This window comes from Ranitomeya imitator, chromosome 1 (assembly GCF_032444005.1).
Source record: "Ranitomeya imitator isolate aRanImi1 chromosome 1, aRanImi1.pri, whole genome shotgun sequence".
Lineage (NCBI taxonomy): Eukaryota > Metazoa > Chordata > Amphibia > Anura > Dendrobatidae > Ranitomeya > Ranitomeya imitator.
In genome coordinates this window covers 845,712,273-845,732,352 of record NC_091282.1, presented here as the reverse complement: position 1 = coordinate 845,732,352, position 20,080 = coordinate 845,712,273, and the positions used below count along the sequence as shown (strand labels likewise).

The 20,080-nt window shown below is 41.8% G+C and overlaps 1 protein-coding gene across 1 annotated transcript in view; it reads left to right on the top strand.

Annotated features, from left to right (window-relative positions):
• CIST1 (colon, intestine and stomach enriched 1) overlaps positions 1-20,080 on the top strand; it is a 168,021-nt gene that overhangs the window by 130,097 nt on the left and 17,844 nt on the right. The window contains exons 2-4 of the mRNA XM_069745691.1: positions 1,597-1,686; positions 6,756-6,851; positions 13,882-13,962. Of these exons, the coding sequence (XP_069601792.1) occupies positions 1,597-1,686; positions 6,756-6,851; positions 13,882-13,962 (267 nt within the window). The remainder of the gene's footprint in view (positions 1-1,596; positions 1,687-6,755; positions 6,852-13,881; positions 13,963-20,080) is intronic.

Here is a 20,080-nt window from a genome sequence, read left to right as displayed (position 1 = left end):
ATTGAAAAAGTAAAACGGCACTCCTTCCCTTCCAAGCTCTGCGGTGCGCCCAAACAGTGGTTTACCCTCACATATGGGGTATCGACGTATTCAGGAGAAATCGCATAACAACTTTTGTGGTCTAATTTCTCCTGTTACCCTTGTGAAAATAAGAATTTGTGGGCGAAAAGATCATTTTTGTGTAAACAAAAGCGATTTTTTATTTTCACGGCTCTACGTTATAAACTTCCGTGAAGCACTTGGGGGTTCAAAGTGCTCAACACACATCTAGATAAGTTCCTTAAGGGGTCTAGTTTCCAAAATGGTGTCACTTGTGGGTGGTTTCCACTGCTTAGGTACATCAGGGGCTCTCTAAACGTGGCATGGTGTCCGATCTCAATTCCAGCCAATTCTGCATTGAAAAAGTCAAACGGCGCTCCTTCACTTCCAAGCTCTGCAGTGCACCCAAACAGTGGTTTACCCCCACATATGGGGTATTGGCGTATTCAGGAGAAATTGCTTAACAAAATTTATGGTTACATTTCTGTTTTTACACATGTAAAAATAAAAAAAATGGTTCTGAATTAAGATGTTTGCAAAAAAAAGTTAAATGTTCATTTTTTCCTTCCACATTGTTTCAGTTCCTGTGAAGCACGTAAAGGGTTAATAAACTTCTTGAATGTGATTTTGAGAACCTTGAGGGGTGCAGTTTTTAGAATGGTGTCACACTTCGTTATTTTCTATCATATAGACCCCTCAAAATGACTTCAAATGTGATGTGGTCCCTAAAAAAAATGGTGTTGTAAAAATGAGAAATTGCTGGTCAAATTTTAACCCTTATAACTCCCTAGCAAAAAAAAAATTTGTTTCCAAAATTGTGCTGATGTAAAGTAGACATGTGGGAAATGTTATTTATTAACTATTTTTCGTGACATATCTCTCTGATTTAAGGGCATAAAAATACAAAGTTTGAAAATTGCAAAATTTTAAAAATTTTCACCATATTTCCATTTTTTTCATAAATAATCGCAAGTAATATCGAAGAAATGTTACCACTTACATGAAGTACAATATGTCACGAAAAAACAGTCTCAGAATCAGCGGGATCCGCTAAAGCGTTCCAGAGTTATAACCTCATAAAGTGACAGTGGTCAGAATTGTAAAAATTGGCTCGGTCATTAAGTACCAAATTGGCTCTGTCACTAAGGGGTTAAGAGCATTTTATGACTCCAATAAACTATACTTCTTTTTTGTGACCTTTTTCAAAATGGCAAAATGTGGTGTAAAATAAAAGAGCAAAAAGACTAAATAAATTTGTTCTCTACTTTATGTTTTTTTTTAATTGATAAAAGCAATGGAAACATTGATGCATGCTGAGAATCGGCCTACAGAGTATGTAACGGTTGGACACGACTGAATTGATAGAATCAAAATGTTTCATTTGCAGTTACATCTGGAGATTTATCTTAGTTGCAAACTTGAGCTAAGGTGCTCATATTATTTATTTTATATCAGTTAAATATTTTCATTTTCTGGTTTATGGCAAAAGAATAACTCAGCATTTTTTTTCTTTTTCATCTGTGTGTCCTAATTCTAAAACATATTCTCATTTTTCAGCTGCAAATTCAACGTCTACAACCGAAGCAGCAAACTCTACAACACATTCCACTACTACAAAAATTTCATCTGATATTGTAACATCCACAGGTAAGATATTTAGGAGCAATAGACAGATAAAATTTATTAACGGGAACCTGTCATCTGAATCATGTTGCCTAAATAATGGGCAGCATGAATCAGACATCGCTTATTGCTTTGTCTGTGTTAGGCTGGAGTCACATTGGCGACGTAAATGGACGATTGCAATGTGATAAAAAAATCGCATTGCACTCGGACCAATGTTAAAGTATGGGGCAGCTCCCAGCAGCCGATTTTTTGTCGGCCATTTTCCTCGGTCAAAGACAATCGCAGCATGCTACGATTTTCATGGACACTCGGCCGACTGTCGGCTCACTCGCACCCATATAAGCCTATGGGTGCGAGTGAAACAGTACACATCACTCAGATATCATCCGTGCTGTGTGCTAAACGCGGACCCCGCGGAGCTAGTAATGGCAGTATAGGGTTAAAAAAGCCTCTCTCACCTAGCTGCCTGGGTGCTGTGTTCCCAGCAGCCACCGATCCAGAATCCGGACATGACCCCTCTGTCTGCGATCCTCCTTGGTGACATGGGCTCGTGGTTCCAGACGCCTCATCACGCCGTTCCTGGGACAACGCTGCGTCGGTGAAGTCCATGGAGTTGTCCTGGGCGATCCAGGGCGTATGGGAAGCCCAAGTTGTGTGGGTAACCTGCCCCTGCTAACATCGCCGCCCCCCTTAAATCTAACCTGCTCGCCGCCTCTGCTGACCAAAGGGCCCTTGAGTAACCCTCCCCCAGCTGTTTCCCCTGCCAGCCGGTGAGGGTGCAGTGTCAGGCTGGCCGCTGCAGCTCGCATGTTCAGCAGCAGTGGCTAGCGAGTGGGCGGAGCCATAGCGGTGCCCATCACCAACCGCTCTGCGTTCCTCTGCTGCCACCACCCGCCGGCCTCCTACATCTCGCCGAGCGGAGGCCCGAACGGATGGGCCCTCCGCCGCTCCCGTACCTAGCTCCTCAGCATCTGTCGATCTCGGTAAGTGGGCAGACCTCCCCTGCCACGATGAAGATGGAGGCGCCCATTGAGCAGGCCCTCACCTGGTCCCTCGCGCCGTACCACGCTGCTGAGCCGGGCCCATTCTCGGCTGTGCACCCGCCGCCCCAAGTCCTGGTTCCTGAGTCGATCCAAACGATCCGGATGAAGGAGAGGCCGACACCCCCCCCGCTATAGGCCCCGCCAAGCTAGAGGATTCCTACCGGCTCCCTGACCGTGCGCCTTAGGCCTGCAGCTTCAGCCTGAGGGTCCCCGGAGGGGCTCCTCATACGGCGCCGGGCCTGGGGGGATAACCTCGGGGCTCAGGCGCTCCGGAGGCCTAGATCTCCGAGGCCGGCAGCCCGCATTCAGTTGCTGAGGAGGCCCGGTTCCCCCGTCGGGTAGCAGGCCCTGCAATGACGCCTGCAGCCAGACTGCACCCCTGGTCCTAGCCGCATCCCTCAGATGCTGCAAAATTGCCTCAAGGTCCATTGTTCCTAGACCACCCTACAGAGCTTGTTTCGCTGCTAAGAGGGCACCAAAATGGTTGCTCCTCTAATATGGATGCCCCCATTTATACTAGCCCCCCTGGCTCCACCCTATTCCCACCTACTTTCCCCATAGCCCAATCCCAGACCCAAAATTCAAATCTACTACCCCCTTCATCCTAACCCATTTCTTTTTGTTCACTCCCTATGGTCCCTATCAACCCTGTCATGTCGTCCTCCCTTAAGGGCCTGCGGCCCAGTACGTCCTCACTTGCTTTGAGGTGGCGGTTGAAGACCATGCGATTTATTAAATTAGATTTATTAGATGCGCCAATTCTGGTGCTTTGCCTGGCTCTTCCCACTTGCCCTGTAGCGGTGGCAAGCAGGGTTCATATTTGTAGGGTTGATGTCACATTTTTATTGTTCGGTGACTTCAAGCCCATGGATTACTAATGGAGAGGCGTCTATAACTACCATTACCATATAATTATTAATTATTATTATTTATTTTTATTATTTTTATTAATTTATATAGCACCATTAATTCCACGGTGCTGTACATGAGAAGGGGTTGCATTAAAATACAAATATCACTTACAGTAAACAAAATAACAATGACAGACTGGTACAGAGGGAAGAGGACCCTGCCCTTGTGGACATACATTCTACAGGATTATGGGGGGATATAACTATACAATCCTATAGTTACATGGTAAATAAACACAAAACTGAAATAAAGTCTTTTATTTGAAATAAAACAAAACACACTTTTACTTTTTTATTTAAAAATAACAAACAGAGTAATATACTCACCTGACGCTTTATTCCACTGGATCCTTCATCTCCACTAAGAAAACAAAAATAAAAAGCAACAATATCACTCACCTATCCGTCGTTCTGTCCCACACCATAATCCATGTTTGGGGGATAAACAGTTTTCAACCTGGATGGTGCAAAGATGCGACCGTCCAGGCTGAGAACAACTGGTGACTGAACTGCTGCGTGTGTCCATAAATATATACAGCAAGCTTTGGTACGTTTGGATTATGGTTTTGGAGAAAAACTGTGTTGGATTGGAGTTATGGGAGGACTTCCTGCAGATATCCTCCTTGGAAATGACATTGGGGAGTTACAGTGTAATTTTGTGGGAGCAGTCACTTGACTACAAGCCCCTCAAGCACCACGACATCCGGACCTCACCGAGGAGCAATCCGCTTGGCATGAAGGTCTGCAGGCCTTTAACTCTTCTGAAAGAACAATTGGAGGGAGATATCGCAGGCACCGGAATGCCTATCATTCCCTACGTTCTAGAGTTCAGAGACTGTGTCGCCCAGCTAGCTACCTTGGCTAATGAACATCAGCGAATGGCCCAGTCCAGTCAAAACACCTGGTATGACCGTAAATCCAGGACCTGGGAGTTTATGGACAAGTGCTCATGATTATTGCAACCCCTGCCACTGGACAAGGAACTATAAACAGTGGAGGAAAGTGGACTAAAGTGAGCAGGCCCGAAATCTGTGTAGACCTCATGGCATTCTCACTTATTATGAGGGGGGAGGTTGTGATAGTGTGATATGCTTTGTGGGTATCATTTTTGTGTATATCTCTGTTTTACTTATTTTCATGGTGTTCTCTTGTGGGATGAGTTATTTGCTAATTGATGAATGGCTGTTGCTGCCAACTGATATCAGCCCCCACAGTACTCTATTGTTTGCTAATATGCTAATGACATATTGACCTAGCTTGTTGAAAAAATGAGCCCCTATAACCGCCCCCCTTTACCTGTGAATGAGGAAAGGGACTTTTAAAAATATCAGTGAGGTGAGACACAGATCAGTCCTGTGTGGAATGATGATGTGTTCACAGCACCTCAGAGAGAGAGAATAGTATATGAACTATATCATCCTCTGTCTGCTGGACTGTTGGACTTTTATCCTGTTACTGAACTGCATTCGGATTCTGGACTATTTTATCCTTTGTGGTGGATTATATATGGACCTTTCAGATTTTTGCCTAAATAAAGGTCTTGGAATTGTTTACTATACTCTAGCTCTGTTGATTGTGTGATATCGGAGAAGGACCCCCCGACACCTCCCTTTAACCAATGGACATATATTATTTATATCAGCTATCCCCTTCACGTAGCAGCCCAATTTGTTTTTTTTCCTCCCCTTCTTTCCAGAGCCATAACTTTCTTATTTTTCTGTCCACATAGACATATAAGGGCTTGTTTATTGCAGGACGAGTTGTACTTTTGAATGACACCGTTCATTTTAACACATACTGTACTCGAAAACTGGAAAAACATTGCAAGTGCGGTGAAATTGTGAAAAAAAACCACAATTCTGACATTTGGGAGTTGTTTTTACGATGTACATAAAAATGACCATAAAGTACAATTCTCCTCATCAATGTGATTATGGTGAAACCAAACATGACAATTCTTTTATTTTAGTGTTGAAAAAAAATCTGAAGTTTGCAAAATACATTTTTTAAGTTGTGTCGCCATTTTTCGGAGACCCGTAATATTTTTTATTTTTTGGACGATGGAGCTGTATTATGGCTAATTTTTTGTGGGGTGAGACAAGATTTTTATTACTACTATTTTGGGATAGATGTGACTTTTTGATAGCTTGTTACAGCATTTTTTCTGGAATTGTGATGACCAAAAAGCCATAATTTTGTCATTATTGAATTTTTTCCATTTATAGTGTTTGCCAATCGGGTTAATTGTTTTTATATTTTGATAGCTCGGACTTTTCTGAATGCGGTGACACAAAATATGTGTATTTTTTTTTTTTATAAATGTAATATCTTTATTTTCACTAAGGGGTGATTTTAACTTTTATTTATTTTTGTATTTTTTTCATAACTTTTTTTAACACTTTAATGACTTTGCTAAGTTTGAAGATGCGAACGTTCGCATCGCTGTACGTAGCAGAAATCACAGTCTTCTTTGAAGCTTGGCCACATGCAGAGTTTCAAAGGAGTCATTAACTGATCCCCAGCTGTCATGACAGCCCATTAGCGACCCACTATCATGTCATGTCCCCGATGAGCAGAAGGACACTCATGCTTGTTGGCGTGAGTTAAATGCCGCTGTCAGAGATTGACAGTGGCATTTAGCAGGTTAACAATCATGGGCGAAACTCTGCTCCATCTATGATTGTTAGGCTGCCATCACACTAGCAGTATTTGGTCAGTATTTTACATCAGTATTTGTGAGCCAAAACCAGGAGTGAAACAATTAGAGGGAAAGTATAATAGAAACATATGCACCACTTCTGCATTTATCACTCACTCCTGGTTTTGGCTTACAAATACTGATGTAAAATACTGACCAAATACTGCTAGTGTGACTGCAGCCTTAGTTGCAGGTCCTGGCTGTAATGCACAGCCATCGCCTGCCAGGTATGGGGTTGGCTCGCTGGCGTGAGCCTGCTCCATACACTTGCTGCCGACTTGCGCCATAAATATACAGCGTACTGTATGTCATAAATGCATTAAAATACTAATATTTGAATTTTGGAATTTCAGACAAAAAAATTCAACAAGAAAGAAAATGTTAAAGCTTAAATGTAAGCGTCCTCATATATACGTTATACATATTCCTGTATTTCAGCAAACCATTTATCCGTGTCTACCAAAACAACCACATCACCCAACTCTACAACACATTCCACTACCAAAACTACATCTAATACAACAACTTCTACAGGTAAGACTTAAAAGTGCATTAGATACATAGTTTTAAACATAATCTTCCAAATAAAGGAGAGGATATAATATTAAAATGTCGTCATTGCCTTTGCTTATATTCTTTGTTTAGTTTTGTGTGTGTTGCACCTTTTTTTTGGTTTGCAACCAATTCATTATTCTATTTGCACCTTTTTTTAATGTATATTTTATATGTGGTCATCGGTTTGGTTTTTATCGCTTTGTGGGCAGAGTTTAGTGATTCCAGATGTTTTTGCTTGATTTATTAATTGTGACTTCTTTAAAAATGCTAAATATGGCGCAACTATTATATCGCCCACTTCCTTTCAATGTATTTTTTACTATGCCAGTTTCCTGGCACAATTTGTGTGTGATTTTGAAAAACTCACAAAAAGAATTCAAGAGAGAAAAAAAGACCACATTTTGACTGCAAAATTCATGAACTGTGTGCACCATTTTAAAGAATTTGGTGCCATAAAAGGAAAGTGATTTAAAATAATGCAAATGATGAATCGGAGCCAGCATATCTTGCTGTTAGCTGCAAACTAGGGCCGTACTGTCAGTACCTGTCTGGCATCTTAATTTCTGCTTTGGAATTGACATAGGAGAGAGCTTCCTGTGTCGGCAAATGACCATGAAGGGAGCTGGCTGCCTGGATCATAAATATCCATGCAGTAGACACCAACTACAATTGTATCGTACATTTCTGTGAACTATATTGCAGGAAAAACAGAACACGTGACAAAATGGCCCTCTTTCTATGATTTGAAAACTATTTCTTTATTATTGAGTCATGGAGAACTGATCAGTGTAGGGATCGCAGACAGTAATACTGAAAGTCTAGAAAAGAGAAGACTGTAGTACTGTAGTATGATCTGATGGCCTAGGAGCAGCATGAGACGGACTCTGGAGAAGGTGGTCCCTGTACTGACCGCAAACCCTGAACCTAGCAGCGCAACTAGAAGTAGCCGTGGGGGGTACCTAACACTCCCCAGACCCCTCGGCACAGCCTAAGATCTAACTACCCCTAAAGACAGAAACAGGAAACCTATCTTGCCTCAGAGAAAATCCCCAAAGGATAGATAGCCCCCCACAAATATTGACTGTGAGAGGAGAGGGAAATAACATACGCAGATATGAAATCAGATTTTAGCATAGGAGGTCATACTAGCTAAAAAGAAAGAATAGAACAGAGTACTATGCGGTCAGTATAAAAACACTAGAAAATATCCATCGCAGAAAATACGGATCACCACATCTGACTTGGGGGACAAAGACATGGGGGGTATATCTGCATCTCCAGAGAAATAGCTAGGCTGCAAAAAATCCTTCACAGACTAAACTGGACAAGACAAAAACATGAAAAAGCACAGAACTATAAGGTCCACTGCAGGTGGACAGCAAAAACAAAGCCAGGACTTATCTTTGTAGAAAAGCACAGCAAACTGGAGAGACCAGCAGGGAAGTGAATCCTTCCAGAACAAGCCAGACAAAGATCCAACACTTCCCAAGAAACATTGACAACTGGAAAGGACTAATGAGTCCTGCAAAGCTATATACCCCAGTCAGTTTTGCAATTAGTAGATACACCTGTCCACTCCTGCAGTCCAGGCACAACTGCATTACCCTCTACAACCACCGGAGGGAGCCCAAAAGCTGAATTCACAACAGTAGTCCACTGATTCAGAGCAGTGCTGTCAGTTATACTATATATGTCATCTCTTCTTTATATACTATATACCTGTATGTCATCTCCTCCTATATATAGTATATACCTGTATGTCATCTCCTGTATATAGTATACACCTGTATGTCATCTCCCCTGTATATAGTATATACCTGCTGTATGTGATCTCCTCCTCTATATACCTATGTGTCATCTCCTCTTTTATATAGTATATACCTGTATGTCATCTACTCCTGTATATAGTATATACCTGTAAGTCATCTCCTCCTGTATATAGTATATACCTGTGTGTCATCTGCTCCTGTATATAGTATATACCTGTGTGTCATCTCCTCCTGTATATAGTATATACCTGTGTGTGTCATCTCCCCTGTATATATAGTATATACCTGTGTGTCATCTGCTCCTGTATATAGTGTATATATGTGTGTGTCATCTCCTCCTGTATATAGTATATACCTGTATGTCATCTCCTCCTGTATATAGTATATACCTGTGTCATCTCCCCTGTATATAGTATATATGTGTGTGTCATCTCCCCTGTATATAGTATATACCTATGTGTCATCTCATCCTGTATATGGTATATATCTGTGTGTCATCTCCTCCTGTATTAGACCTCGTTCACACGTTATTTGCTCAGTATTTTTACCTCAGTATTTGTAAGCTAAATTGGCAGCCCGATAAATCCCCAGCCAACAGGAAGCCCTCCCCCCTGGCAGTATATATTAGCTCACGCATACACATAATAGACAGGTCATGTGACTGACAGCTGCATATTTCTATATGGTACAGTTGTTGCTCTTGTAGTTTGTCTGGTTATTAATCAGATTATTATTTTTGAAGGATAATACCAGACTTGTGTGTGTTTTAGGGCGAGTTTCATGTGTCAAGTTGTGTGTGTTGAGTTGCGTGTGGCGACATGCATGTAGAGACTTTTGTGAGATGAGTTTTGTGTGGCGACATGCGTTTAGCAACTTTTTGTGTCGAGTTGCATGTGACAGCTTAGTGTAGCAAGTTGTGTGCAGCAAGTTTTGCGCATGGCGAGTTTTGTGCGTGGCGAGTTTTATGTGTGGTGCGTTATGAGTATGTGCAAGTTTTGTGTGAGGCAACTTTTGCATGTGTTGCAACTTTTGTGCATGTGGCAATTTTTCCGCGTGTGGCGAGTATTCCATGAGGTGAGTTTTGCACGTGTGGCAAGTTTTGCGTGAGCCTAGTTTTGCACGTGGTGTGTTTTGCGAATGGCGAGTTTTGAGCAGCGACTTTTATGTTTCGACTTTTATGTGGCGAGGTTGGTGTATTTGTGGTGAAATGTGTGCTGAGGGTGGTCTATGTGTTCAGGCACGTGGTAGTGTGTGGCGCATTTTGTGTGTGTGTGTTCATATCCCTGTGTGTGGTGAGTATCCCATGTCGGGGCCCCAACTTAGCAACTGTACGGTATATACTCTTTGGCGCCATCGCTCTCACTCTTTAAGTCCCCTTTGTTCACATCTGGTACCTGTCAATTTGCCTCCAACACTTCTCCTTTCACTTTTTCCCCATTATGTAGATAGAGGCAAAATTGTTTGGTGAATTGGAATGCGCAGGGTTAAACTTTCACCTCACAACATAGCCTATGACGCTCTCAGGGTCCAGATGTGTGACTGTGCAAAATTTTGTGGCTGTAGCTGTGACGGTGCAGATGCCAATCCCGGACATACACACACACTCACAGCTTTATAAATTAGATATACCTGTAAGTCATCTCCCTTGTATATAGTACATACCTGTAGGTCATCTCCCCTGTATATAGTATATACCTGTATGTCATCTCCTCCTGTATATAAAATTTTAGCTGTATATCATCTCCCCTGTATATAGTATATACCTGTATGCCATCTCCTCCTGGCTGTCAATTTGCCTCCAACACTTTTCCTTTCACTTTTTCCCCATTATGTAGATAGGGGCAAAATTGTTTGGTCAATTGGAACGCGTGGGGTTAAAATTTCGCCTCACAACATAGCCTATGACGCTCACGGGGTCTAGACGTGTGACTGTGCAAAATTTTCTGGCTGTAGCTGCGACGGTGCAGATGCCAATCCCGGATATACAGTTAGGTCCATATATATTTGGACAGAGACAACATTTTTCTAATTTTGGTTATAGACATTACCACAATGAATTTTAAACAAAACAATTCAGATGCAGTTGAAGTTCAGACTTTCAGCTTTCATTTGAGGGTATCCACATTAAAAGTGGATGAAGGGTTTAGGAGTTTCAGCTCCGTAACATGTGCCACCCTGTTTTTAAAGGGACCAAAAGTAATTGGACAATTGACTCCAAGGCTATTTCATGGACAGGTGTGGGCAATCCCTTCGTTATGTATTTCTCAATTAAGCAGATAAAAGGCCTGGAGTTGATTTGAGGTGTGGTGCACGCATTTGGAAGGTTTTGCTGGGAAGAAAACATGTGGTCAAAGGAGCTCTCCATGCAGGTGAAACAAGCCATCCTTAAGCTGCGAAAACAGAAAAAACCCATCCGAGAAATTGCTACAATATTAGGAGTGGCAAAATCTACAGTTTGGTACATCCTGAGAAAGAAAGAAAGCTCTGGTGAACTCATCAATGCAAAAAGACCTGGGTGCCCACAGAAGACAACAGTGGTGGATGATCGCAGAATAATCTCCATGGTGAAGAGAAACCCCTTCACAACAGCCAACCAAGTGAACAACACTCTCCAGGAGGTCGGCGTATCAATATCCAAATCTACCTTAAAGAGAAGACTGCATGAAAGTAAATACAGAGGGTTCACTGCACGGTGCAAGCCACTCATAAGCATCAAGAATAAAAAGGCTAGACTGGACTTTGCTAAAAAACATCTAAAAAAGCCAGCACAGTTCTGGAAGAACATTCTTTGGACAGATGAAACCAAGATCAACCTCTACCAGAATGATGGAAAGAGAAAAGTATGGCAAAGGCGTGGTACAGCTCATGATCCAAAGCATACCACATCATCTGTAAAACATGGCAGAGGCAGTGTGATGGCTTGGGCATGCATGGCTGCCAGTGGCACTGGGTCACTTGTGTTTATTGATGATGTGACACAGGACAGAAGTAGCCGAATGAATTCTGAGGTATTCAGAGCCATACTGTGTGCTCAGATCCAGCCAAATGCAGCCAAACTGATTGGTCGTCGTTTCATACTACAGATGGACAATGACCCAAAACATAAAGCCAAAGCAACCCAGGAGTTTATTAAAGCAAAGAAGTGGAATATTCTTGAATGGCCAAGTCAGTCACCTGATCTCAACCCAATTGAGCATGCATTTCACTTGTTAAAGACTAAACTTCAGACAGAAAGGCCCACAAACAAACATCAACTGAAAACCACCGCAGTGAAGGCCTGGCAGAGCTTCAAAAAGGAGGGAACACAGCATCTGGTGATGTCCATGAGTTCAAAACTTCAGGCAGTCATTGCCAACAAAGGGTTTTCAACCCAAGTACTAAAAATGAACATTTAATTTAAAATTATTGACTCTGTCCAATTACTTTTGGTCCCTTTAAAAACAGGGTGGCACATGTTAAGGAGCTGAAACTCCTAAACCCTTCATCCAATTTTAATGTGGATACCCTCAAATGAAAGCTGAAAGTCTGAACTTCAACTGCATCTGAATTGTTTTGTTTAAAATGCATTGTGGTAATGTCTATAACCAAAATTAGAAAAATGTTGTCTCTGTCCAAATATATATGGACCTAACTGTACACACACACACACACACATACATACACACACACGTTCAGCTTTCTATATTAGATATATATGATAGATAGATAGAATAAAAGCCTGCAATTCATGTGGCGCGTACAGTATAATCACAGAGTGACAGGTTAGAATAGAATGGATATATGCACATAGAATACATATATATGTAGATTAACAACAAGAATGTTTCCAAAATTAATATAGGACTGGCACTTCAAACATAATCATATGGTCACCCTTCTACTGACATTCCTCAATAGAAGCACGAAGAGATCCAGAACATGTAAAAATTACAATATTTATTAATAATCCTTTAAAAAATGTTATACAACAGTAGAAAAAAGAAAGTAAAAAAAAGCAGAAAATGACTCACAAAATTCCACAAACATATTATTAGCCAGGTATACACACAGCCAAAGCTATCTGCTTTATGTGAAATAATGTAATAAAAAGTAACATAGTAACATAGTTAGTAAGGCCGAAAAAAGACATTTGTCCATCCAGTTCAGCCTATATTCCATCATAATAAATACCCAGATCTACGTCCTTCTACAGAACCTAATAATTGTATGATACAATATTGTTCTGCTCCAGGAAGACATCCAGGCCTCTCTTGAACCCCTCGACTGAGTTCGCCATCACCACCTCCTCAGGCAAGCAATTCCAGATTCTCACTGCCCTAACAGTAAAGAATCCTCTTCTATGTTGGTGGAAAAACCTTCTCTCCTCCAGACGCAAAGAATGCCCCCTTGTGCCCGTCACCTTCCTTGGTATAAACAGATCCTCAGCGAGATATTTGTATTGTCCCCTTATATACTTATACATGGTTATTAGATCGCCCCTCAGTCGTCTTTTTTCTAGACTAAATAATCCTAATTTCGCTAATCTATCTGGGTATTGTAGTTCTCCCATCCCCTTTATTAATTTTGTTGCCCTCCTTTGTACTCTCTCTAGTTCCATTATATCCTTCCTGAGCACCGGTGCCCAAAACTGGACACAGTACTCCATGTGCGGTCTAACTAGGGATTTGTACAGAGGCAGTATAATGCTCTCATCATGTGTATCCAGACCTCTTTTAATGCACCCCATGATCCTGTTTGCCTTGGCAGCTGCTGCCTGGCACTGGCTGCTCCAGGTAAGTTTATCATTAACTAGGATCCCCAAGTCCTTCTCCCTGTCAGATTTACCCTGTCAGATTTACTCTGATGAAACAGTCTGCAATGATAAATGAAGCAAATAGCAAGAACCTAATTATAAACGGCAATCCCCTGAGATAATACATGCATGTGAGTACTCAATAATGATGGGGTACAGCTAATAAAATAAGGTATATGTAGTATATCTACCTGGAGAATATGAAAGGTGGCGTCTCCCCACCCTAACGCGCGTTTCACTGCTGGCTTCTTCCTGGGGTTCACTATAGAATAAGCCCCTCCTACGGAGCGCGGGATGAAAGTTTCTAATTGTCATAAATAGTGTTACACACATATCAGCTCATTTTATCAATTCCCTAAAATCTATAGTGACATTTAATAGTTTCAGTTTTCAAATGTTTTTTACTTGTTTTTCAGCACACATGATGACATTAATATATTTTCTGCAGGTGATGCACATGCTACTGAAAAAACTGCTTCAACAACCAATTATACAACCATGTATACTAACAGGACAGAAACTTCGAATGGTAAGTTAAACAATTACTGTGTCTTCTCCTTTTTGGTTGGACTTACATATGAAGTAATGATGAGCGAGCACTAGGGATGAGCGAGTGGTGAAATAGTCAGACTTGCTATACTCGTAAAGATTAGGTCCTAATACTTGGGTGTTCGTAACGAGTAGCAAGTCCAATGCAAGTCAATTGGTGCGAGAAAAAAATTGCACAGCACTCAAACCATGCAAAGCTGTCCAATTTTTAAGCACCAGTGTCCTTTGAAAAGCCGGCAATTCATATGCGGCTACAGTAAAATCACACTGACAGGTTAGAATAGAATAGATAGAATATATACATATATATAGAATAGGTATATGTATATATATATATATACGTATATATATGTCAGTGATACACGTATATACAGTGTATATTTGACCAAGAAGGAGAGTGATGGGATGTTATGCCAGATAACCTGGCCTCCACAGTCACCAGAGCTGAACCCAATTGAGATGGTTGGGGTTATCTGGACCGCAGAGTGAAGGCAAAAGGGTCAACAAGTGCTAAGAATCTCTGGGAACTCCTTCAAGATTGTTGGAAGACCATTCCTGGTGACTAGCTCTTGAAGCTCATCAAGATAATGCCAAGAGTGCGCAAAGCAGTCATCAAAGCAAAAGGTGGCTACTTTGAAGAACCTAGAATATAAGACATAATTTCAGTTGTTTCACACTTTTTTGTTAAGTATATAGTTCCACGTGTGTTAGTTCATAGTTTTGATGCCTTCAGTGTGAAAGTACAATTTTCACAGTCATGAAAATACAGAAAAATCTTTAAATGAGAAGGTGTGTCCAAACTTTTGGTCTGTACTGTATATACATATCTTTATATTGCATAGAGATATAGATAGAAGATTAGCCGGTAATTCATTTGTCGGCTTCTGTAAAATCAATGCAGGAGCAGAAAGGATAGGATACATGGTTACATACAGTAAATCCATGCAGAATAGTTTGATACATAGATGTGTGTGACCAATACAATTAGCAGAGTGTGTGTGTGCAAATTATGGGACTTGTATGTATTTAAAAAAATAATCTTTTCGGGGAAAAAATGGCATGGGCTCCATCGCAATTTTCTGCGCCAGAGAAGGAAAGCCAGTGACTAGGAGCTGATGTTTATAGCTTAGGAAGGGGTTAATACCCATGGATCTTCCCAGGCTATGAATCTCAGCCCGGAGCTGTATATTTAGCCTTTACTGGCTATTAAAATAGTGGTGCCCCCCAAAAAAAAATGATGGTGGGCCCCCTATTAATAATAGCCAGAAAAGGCTATGCAGACAGCTACGGGCTGATATTCATAGCCTAAGAAGGGACAATGTTTATTGGCCCCCCTGGTTACAAACACCGGCTCACAGCTTCCCCAAACATGGAGCATCTGTAAGATGCGCCAATTCTGGTACTTAGACTCTCTTCCCACTGCCCTGTAGCAATAAGACACCTATCCATTACTAATCCTATAGTTGTTAATGCGTTATAAAAAGATACAGCCAGAAAAAAAGTATTTTAATGAAATTAAACAATAAACACAGTTTACCATCTTTATTGTCCTCCTAATCCATGCGACACCCTCAATCTCCTCTAAAAAATGAAAAAAAAACAACAATATGCCCATACCTGTCCCAGCGGAGGTTCTAATGCGACCGCCCTGGCTGTAAACCACTGATGAATAAATGAGATGCACCATTTCTGGGGTGGCTGTGAGCCGGTGTTTGTAGCTGGGGGGAGGGGGGAGGCAATAACCATGGTCCCTTCCTAGGCTATGAATATCAGCCCGCAGCTGTCTGCATAGCCTTTTTCTGGCCATTAATTATAGGGGACCCCACATCATTTTTTTTTTTTTTTTTTGGGGGGGGGGCTATTTTAATAGCCAGTAAAGGCTAAATATACAGCTGCAGGCTGATATTCATAGCCAGGAAAGATCTATAGGTATTACTAAGCCATAAACAGCGGCCCCCAGTCGCTGGCTTTCCCTCTCTGGTGGAGAAAATTGCACGGGAGCCCACCACATTTTTTTTCCCCTAAAAGATTATTTTATTAAATACAAAGATATATATATGTATCATTGACATATATACTGTATATATACAGTTTATATATTTGGCGAATGTGCTGGGCGGGAGATCTGAATATTGCGCTATGTTCCGAATACCGCATTACTCACCGAGTACCGAATACTTGCAAATATACTCGCTCATCCCTAGTGAGCACTAAAATGCTCGGATGCTCGTTACTCAAACCAAGCAATTTGTAATGGTCTGATGCTCGTTTCGAGTAGCGAGTATAATGAGTGTCAATGGGAAATCCGAGCATTTTTCCAGCAGACCTTACAAGGAAGTCTGGGGGGCAGTGAAAATGTTGAAATGGATAAAAAGAAGTGTTAGGCTGCCGTCACACTAGCAGTATTTGGTCAGTATTTTTCATCAGTATATGTAAGCCAAAACCAGGAGTGGAACAAATAGAGGAAAAGTATAATAGAAACATATGCACCATTTCTGCATTTATCACCCACTCCTGGTTTTGGATTACAAATACTGATGTAAAATACTGACCAAATACTGCTAGTGTGACGGCAGCCTGAATGGAAGGAGAACAGCATGGGGAAGACCTCTTGAAGCATCTATGAATCCCAGATTGCTGTTGAAAACAATGTGTCACACTTTTACTCCACTTTAAGGACTCTGACAATAAAACATTCAAAATCAAAGAGAAATTTCAGTTTACAGGAAAAAAAATGTTATGAAGCATTCTTTCCTGTATAATGATTTGTATATAAGGCAAATTTTAAAATGATTTTTTTTTTTTTAAAGAAAAGTAATTTAAGAAAACTAAAATTGACATTTTTATTAAATGTGAAATTTCAGTGTAATTTATGAAAGAAGCAAGAACTGACAAAAATTAGATGGAAGAGGGACTCACATACACCCTGGATTAGACATAAACGCAGGCCTCATACACATTCTGTTCAAATTATCAGGTAGTGGTAGTCCTAGACTCATAAAGGCTATGCACTAAGTAAAAAGCCTGCCAAAAATTTCAAGCAGGGTCATCCATACACCCTTGAAGGCACCAACTGTAGTTCCTTATTCAAATATTGTGAATAAAGTGTAGCTGTGGAACTCCTATACTCAAAAAAGCTTGGCACACAGTACAAAGCCTGCCAAAAGAAGCAAGGTCATCCATGCTGGAGGGCATCATTCAAATATTGAGAAGAAAGTGTTGATGTACGCCTACACTCATAAAGGCTCTGCCGACAGTGTAAAGCCAGACACAAATTAAAAGCAGGGTCATCCATAGACCCTTTGAAAGCACCAACTGTAGTGCCACATTCAAATATTGAGAAGAAAGTGACACCCCTTCGGAAGAAACAAGAATGTGAAATGTCCGTTAGGGGTCCCTGCACATGGTCTATCGGTACTGAACTTGTGGTATGTCGTTTTAAAGTTTATATGTGGTGTGGTGAATCAGTGGTGCTCGGCAATCTCCTCAATTCACATATAATGAACTTTAATAAGGATGTGGAAGTGAGATTTGCTCTGAATTGTTGATAGGATACCATTCCTTGAACTGCCACCAGATGACAGTGTAATAAAAACACAGATAATCATCTACTGTAGTTCTGAACAGATTTTGTATAAATTAACAGAGGCATATATATTTCTTTCCTTTCCTCTTCCATGTATTTACATTTACATAATGAGTCCACTTGGGTAGACATCTTGTAAAATTCCATCTCTATATACGTAAAACGGCTTTCTTGAGAATAATTATGTAATAAAATTATTTTTTATTATTGATGCCACTTTTGACTGTATTGTACCATATGTTGTCCGATCATGTACAATCTTATAATTTTTGTGTTTTAATTAATATTTATTGTGTATAATAAATGTCTGCTATTTTTAATAGAGGTCTCCAGTTCACATTTTTTTTTGCTTCGGTGTGTTAAATATTTCTTCACCTGTGGAGGTTTCACATAAGGAAATGTGACCTGCCTCTCTTTCTTCTGAGGACTAAGAACCTAGTGTTCGAAACGCATTCAGTTATGACTCCCATGTGATTTTTTTCTCCATTTTTTTGTCAGCATTTGCTATTTTAAATTATGGAATAAAGATACAATATTTTTATATTTACGTCCTGGAGCTGGAAATCTTGCTTTATTTGGTGATTCAACAACTGGCCTTTGCTGCCAATGAGCTTGCACTTGCATGCCCTGCGGCAGCACTGAGTTGCGTAAATGAGCACTCATGTGGAGTACCTTGACAAGTAGCTCTTTCAAACCTGGATAGGTTTCCAGAAAGTTGAGCAAGTGGTCCAAGCATGACAAATTTGTGAGCTTGCCAAGCTGCGCAACAACCACCCGTTTACGGCCATTATCACACATGACCATGCCTGGTTGTAGGTTCAGTGGGGAAAGCCACTGATCTGTCTGTTCTGTTAAGGTACCTTCACACATAACGATATTGTTAACGATATCGTTGCTATTTGTGACGTAGCAACGATATCGTTAATGAAATCGTTATGTGTGACAGCGACCAATGATCAGGCCCCTGCTGGGAGATCGTTGGTCGCTGAGGAAAGTCCAGAACTTTATTTCGTCGCTGGACTCCCTGGAGACATCGCTGGATCGGCGTGTGTGACACCGATCCAGCGATGTCTTCACTGGTAACCAGGGTAAATATTGGGTAACTAAGCGCAGGGCCGCGCTTAGTAACCCGATGTTTACCCTGGTTACCATGCTAAAAGTAAAAAAAACCAAACACTAGATACTTACCTACCACTGTCTGTCCTTCAGCGCTGCGCTCTGCACTCCTCCTGTACTGGCTGTGAGCCGGAAAGCAGAGCGGTGACGTCACCGCTCTGCTTTCCGGCTCCCAGACAGTACAAGAGGAGAGCAGAGAAGCAGAGCGCAGTGCTGGAGGACAGACGGCTGTAGGTAAGTATCTAGTGTTTGTTTTTTTTTACTTTTAGCATGGTAACCAGGGTAAACATCGGGTTACTAAGCGCGGCCCTGCGCTTAGTTACCCGATGTTTACCCTGGTTACCGGCATAATTGGTCGCTAGAGAGCGGTCTGTGTGACAGCTCTCCAGCGACCAAACAGCGACGCTGCAGCGATCCGGATCGTTGTCGGTATCGCTGCAGCGTCGCTAAATGTGAAGGGGCCTTTATTCCTTTCAGCAACTCTGCAGTCTGCTGTTTGTCTCCTAGACAAATTAACTTCAGCAAAGCCTGTTGTTGCTTCGTTGAGGCAGTGCTGCAGAGCTTCCAGCTTATGTGGGCGACACGCTCTGAGATGACAAATGAAAGATGAAGGATAACGAAAAGCAGGAGGGTGTGCAGGAACTGATGTAGGATGTGGAGCAAACCCTGATGGATTTAGGGTCAGCAATCCTTTGTGTCGGTAGCACATGTACAATACCAGGGTCGGACTCGGCCCCGGCCTCCACAAGGTTCAACCAGTGTGCCATCCGGGAAAAGGAACAGCCCCAAATGCTTGTCCCCACGTGTCAGAAGTTAAGTTGAACATCCCAGTAAGTGCTTTGGTAAGGGCACCGGGGATGTTCCTGGACACGTGATGGTACAAGGCTGAGGCACCACACTAGGATGAAATAGTGGCGGCTGGGGACCGAGTACCGAGGGACGGCTGCCACATGAGTCGGTGGAAATCCTCCATGTCTCCAAGCCTAAACTGCAACATTTCTATGGTTAACAGCCATCAATGCTGTGCTTGGACAAGTATTTGGAAGTGACTGATGACGTGCATCAGAATGTGTAAGGACAGGTGCAGGGCAGGGGGCACCTTCGCCAGTGTCATGGACAGGGGTTTGGCAAGCACCTAGCACAGGGGAAGAGGCAGTGATGTCACGAACTGTGGCCCCAGGCATTCAGCCCATTAAAGGTACCTTCACACATAACGATATTGTTAACGATATCGTTGCTTTTTGTGACGTAGCAACGATATCGTTATGTGTGACAGCGACCAACGATCAGGCCCCTGCTGGGAGATCGTTGGTCGCTGAAGAAAGTCCAGAACTTTATTTCATCGCTGGACTCCCTGCTGACATCGCTGGATCGGCGTGTGTGACACCGATCCAGC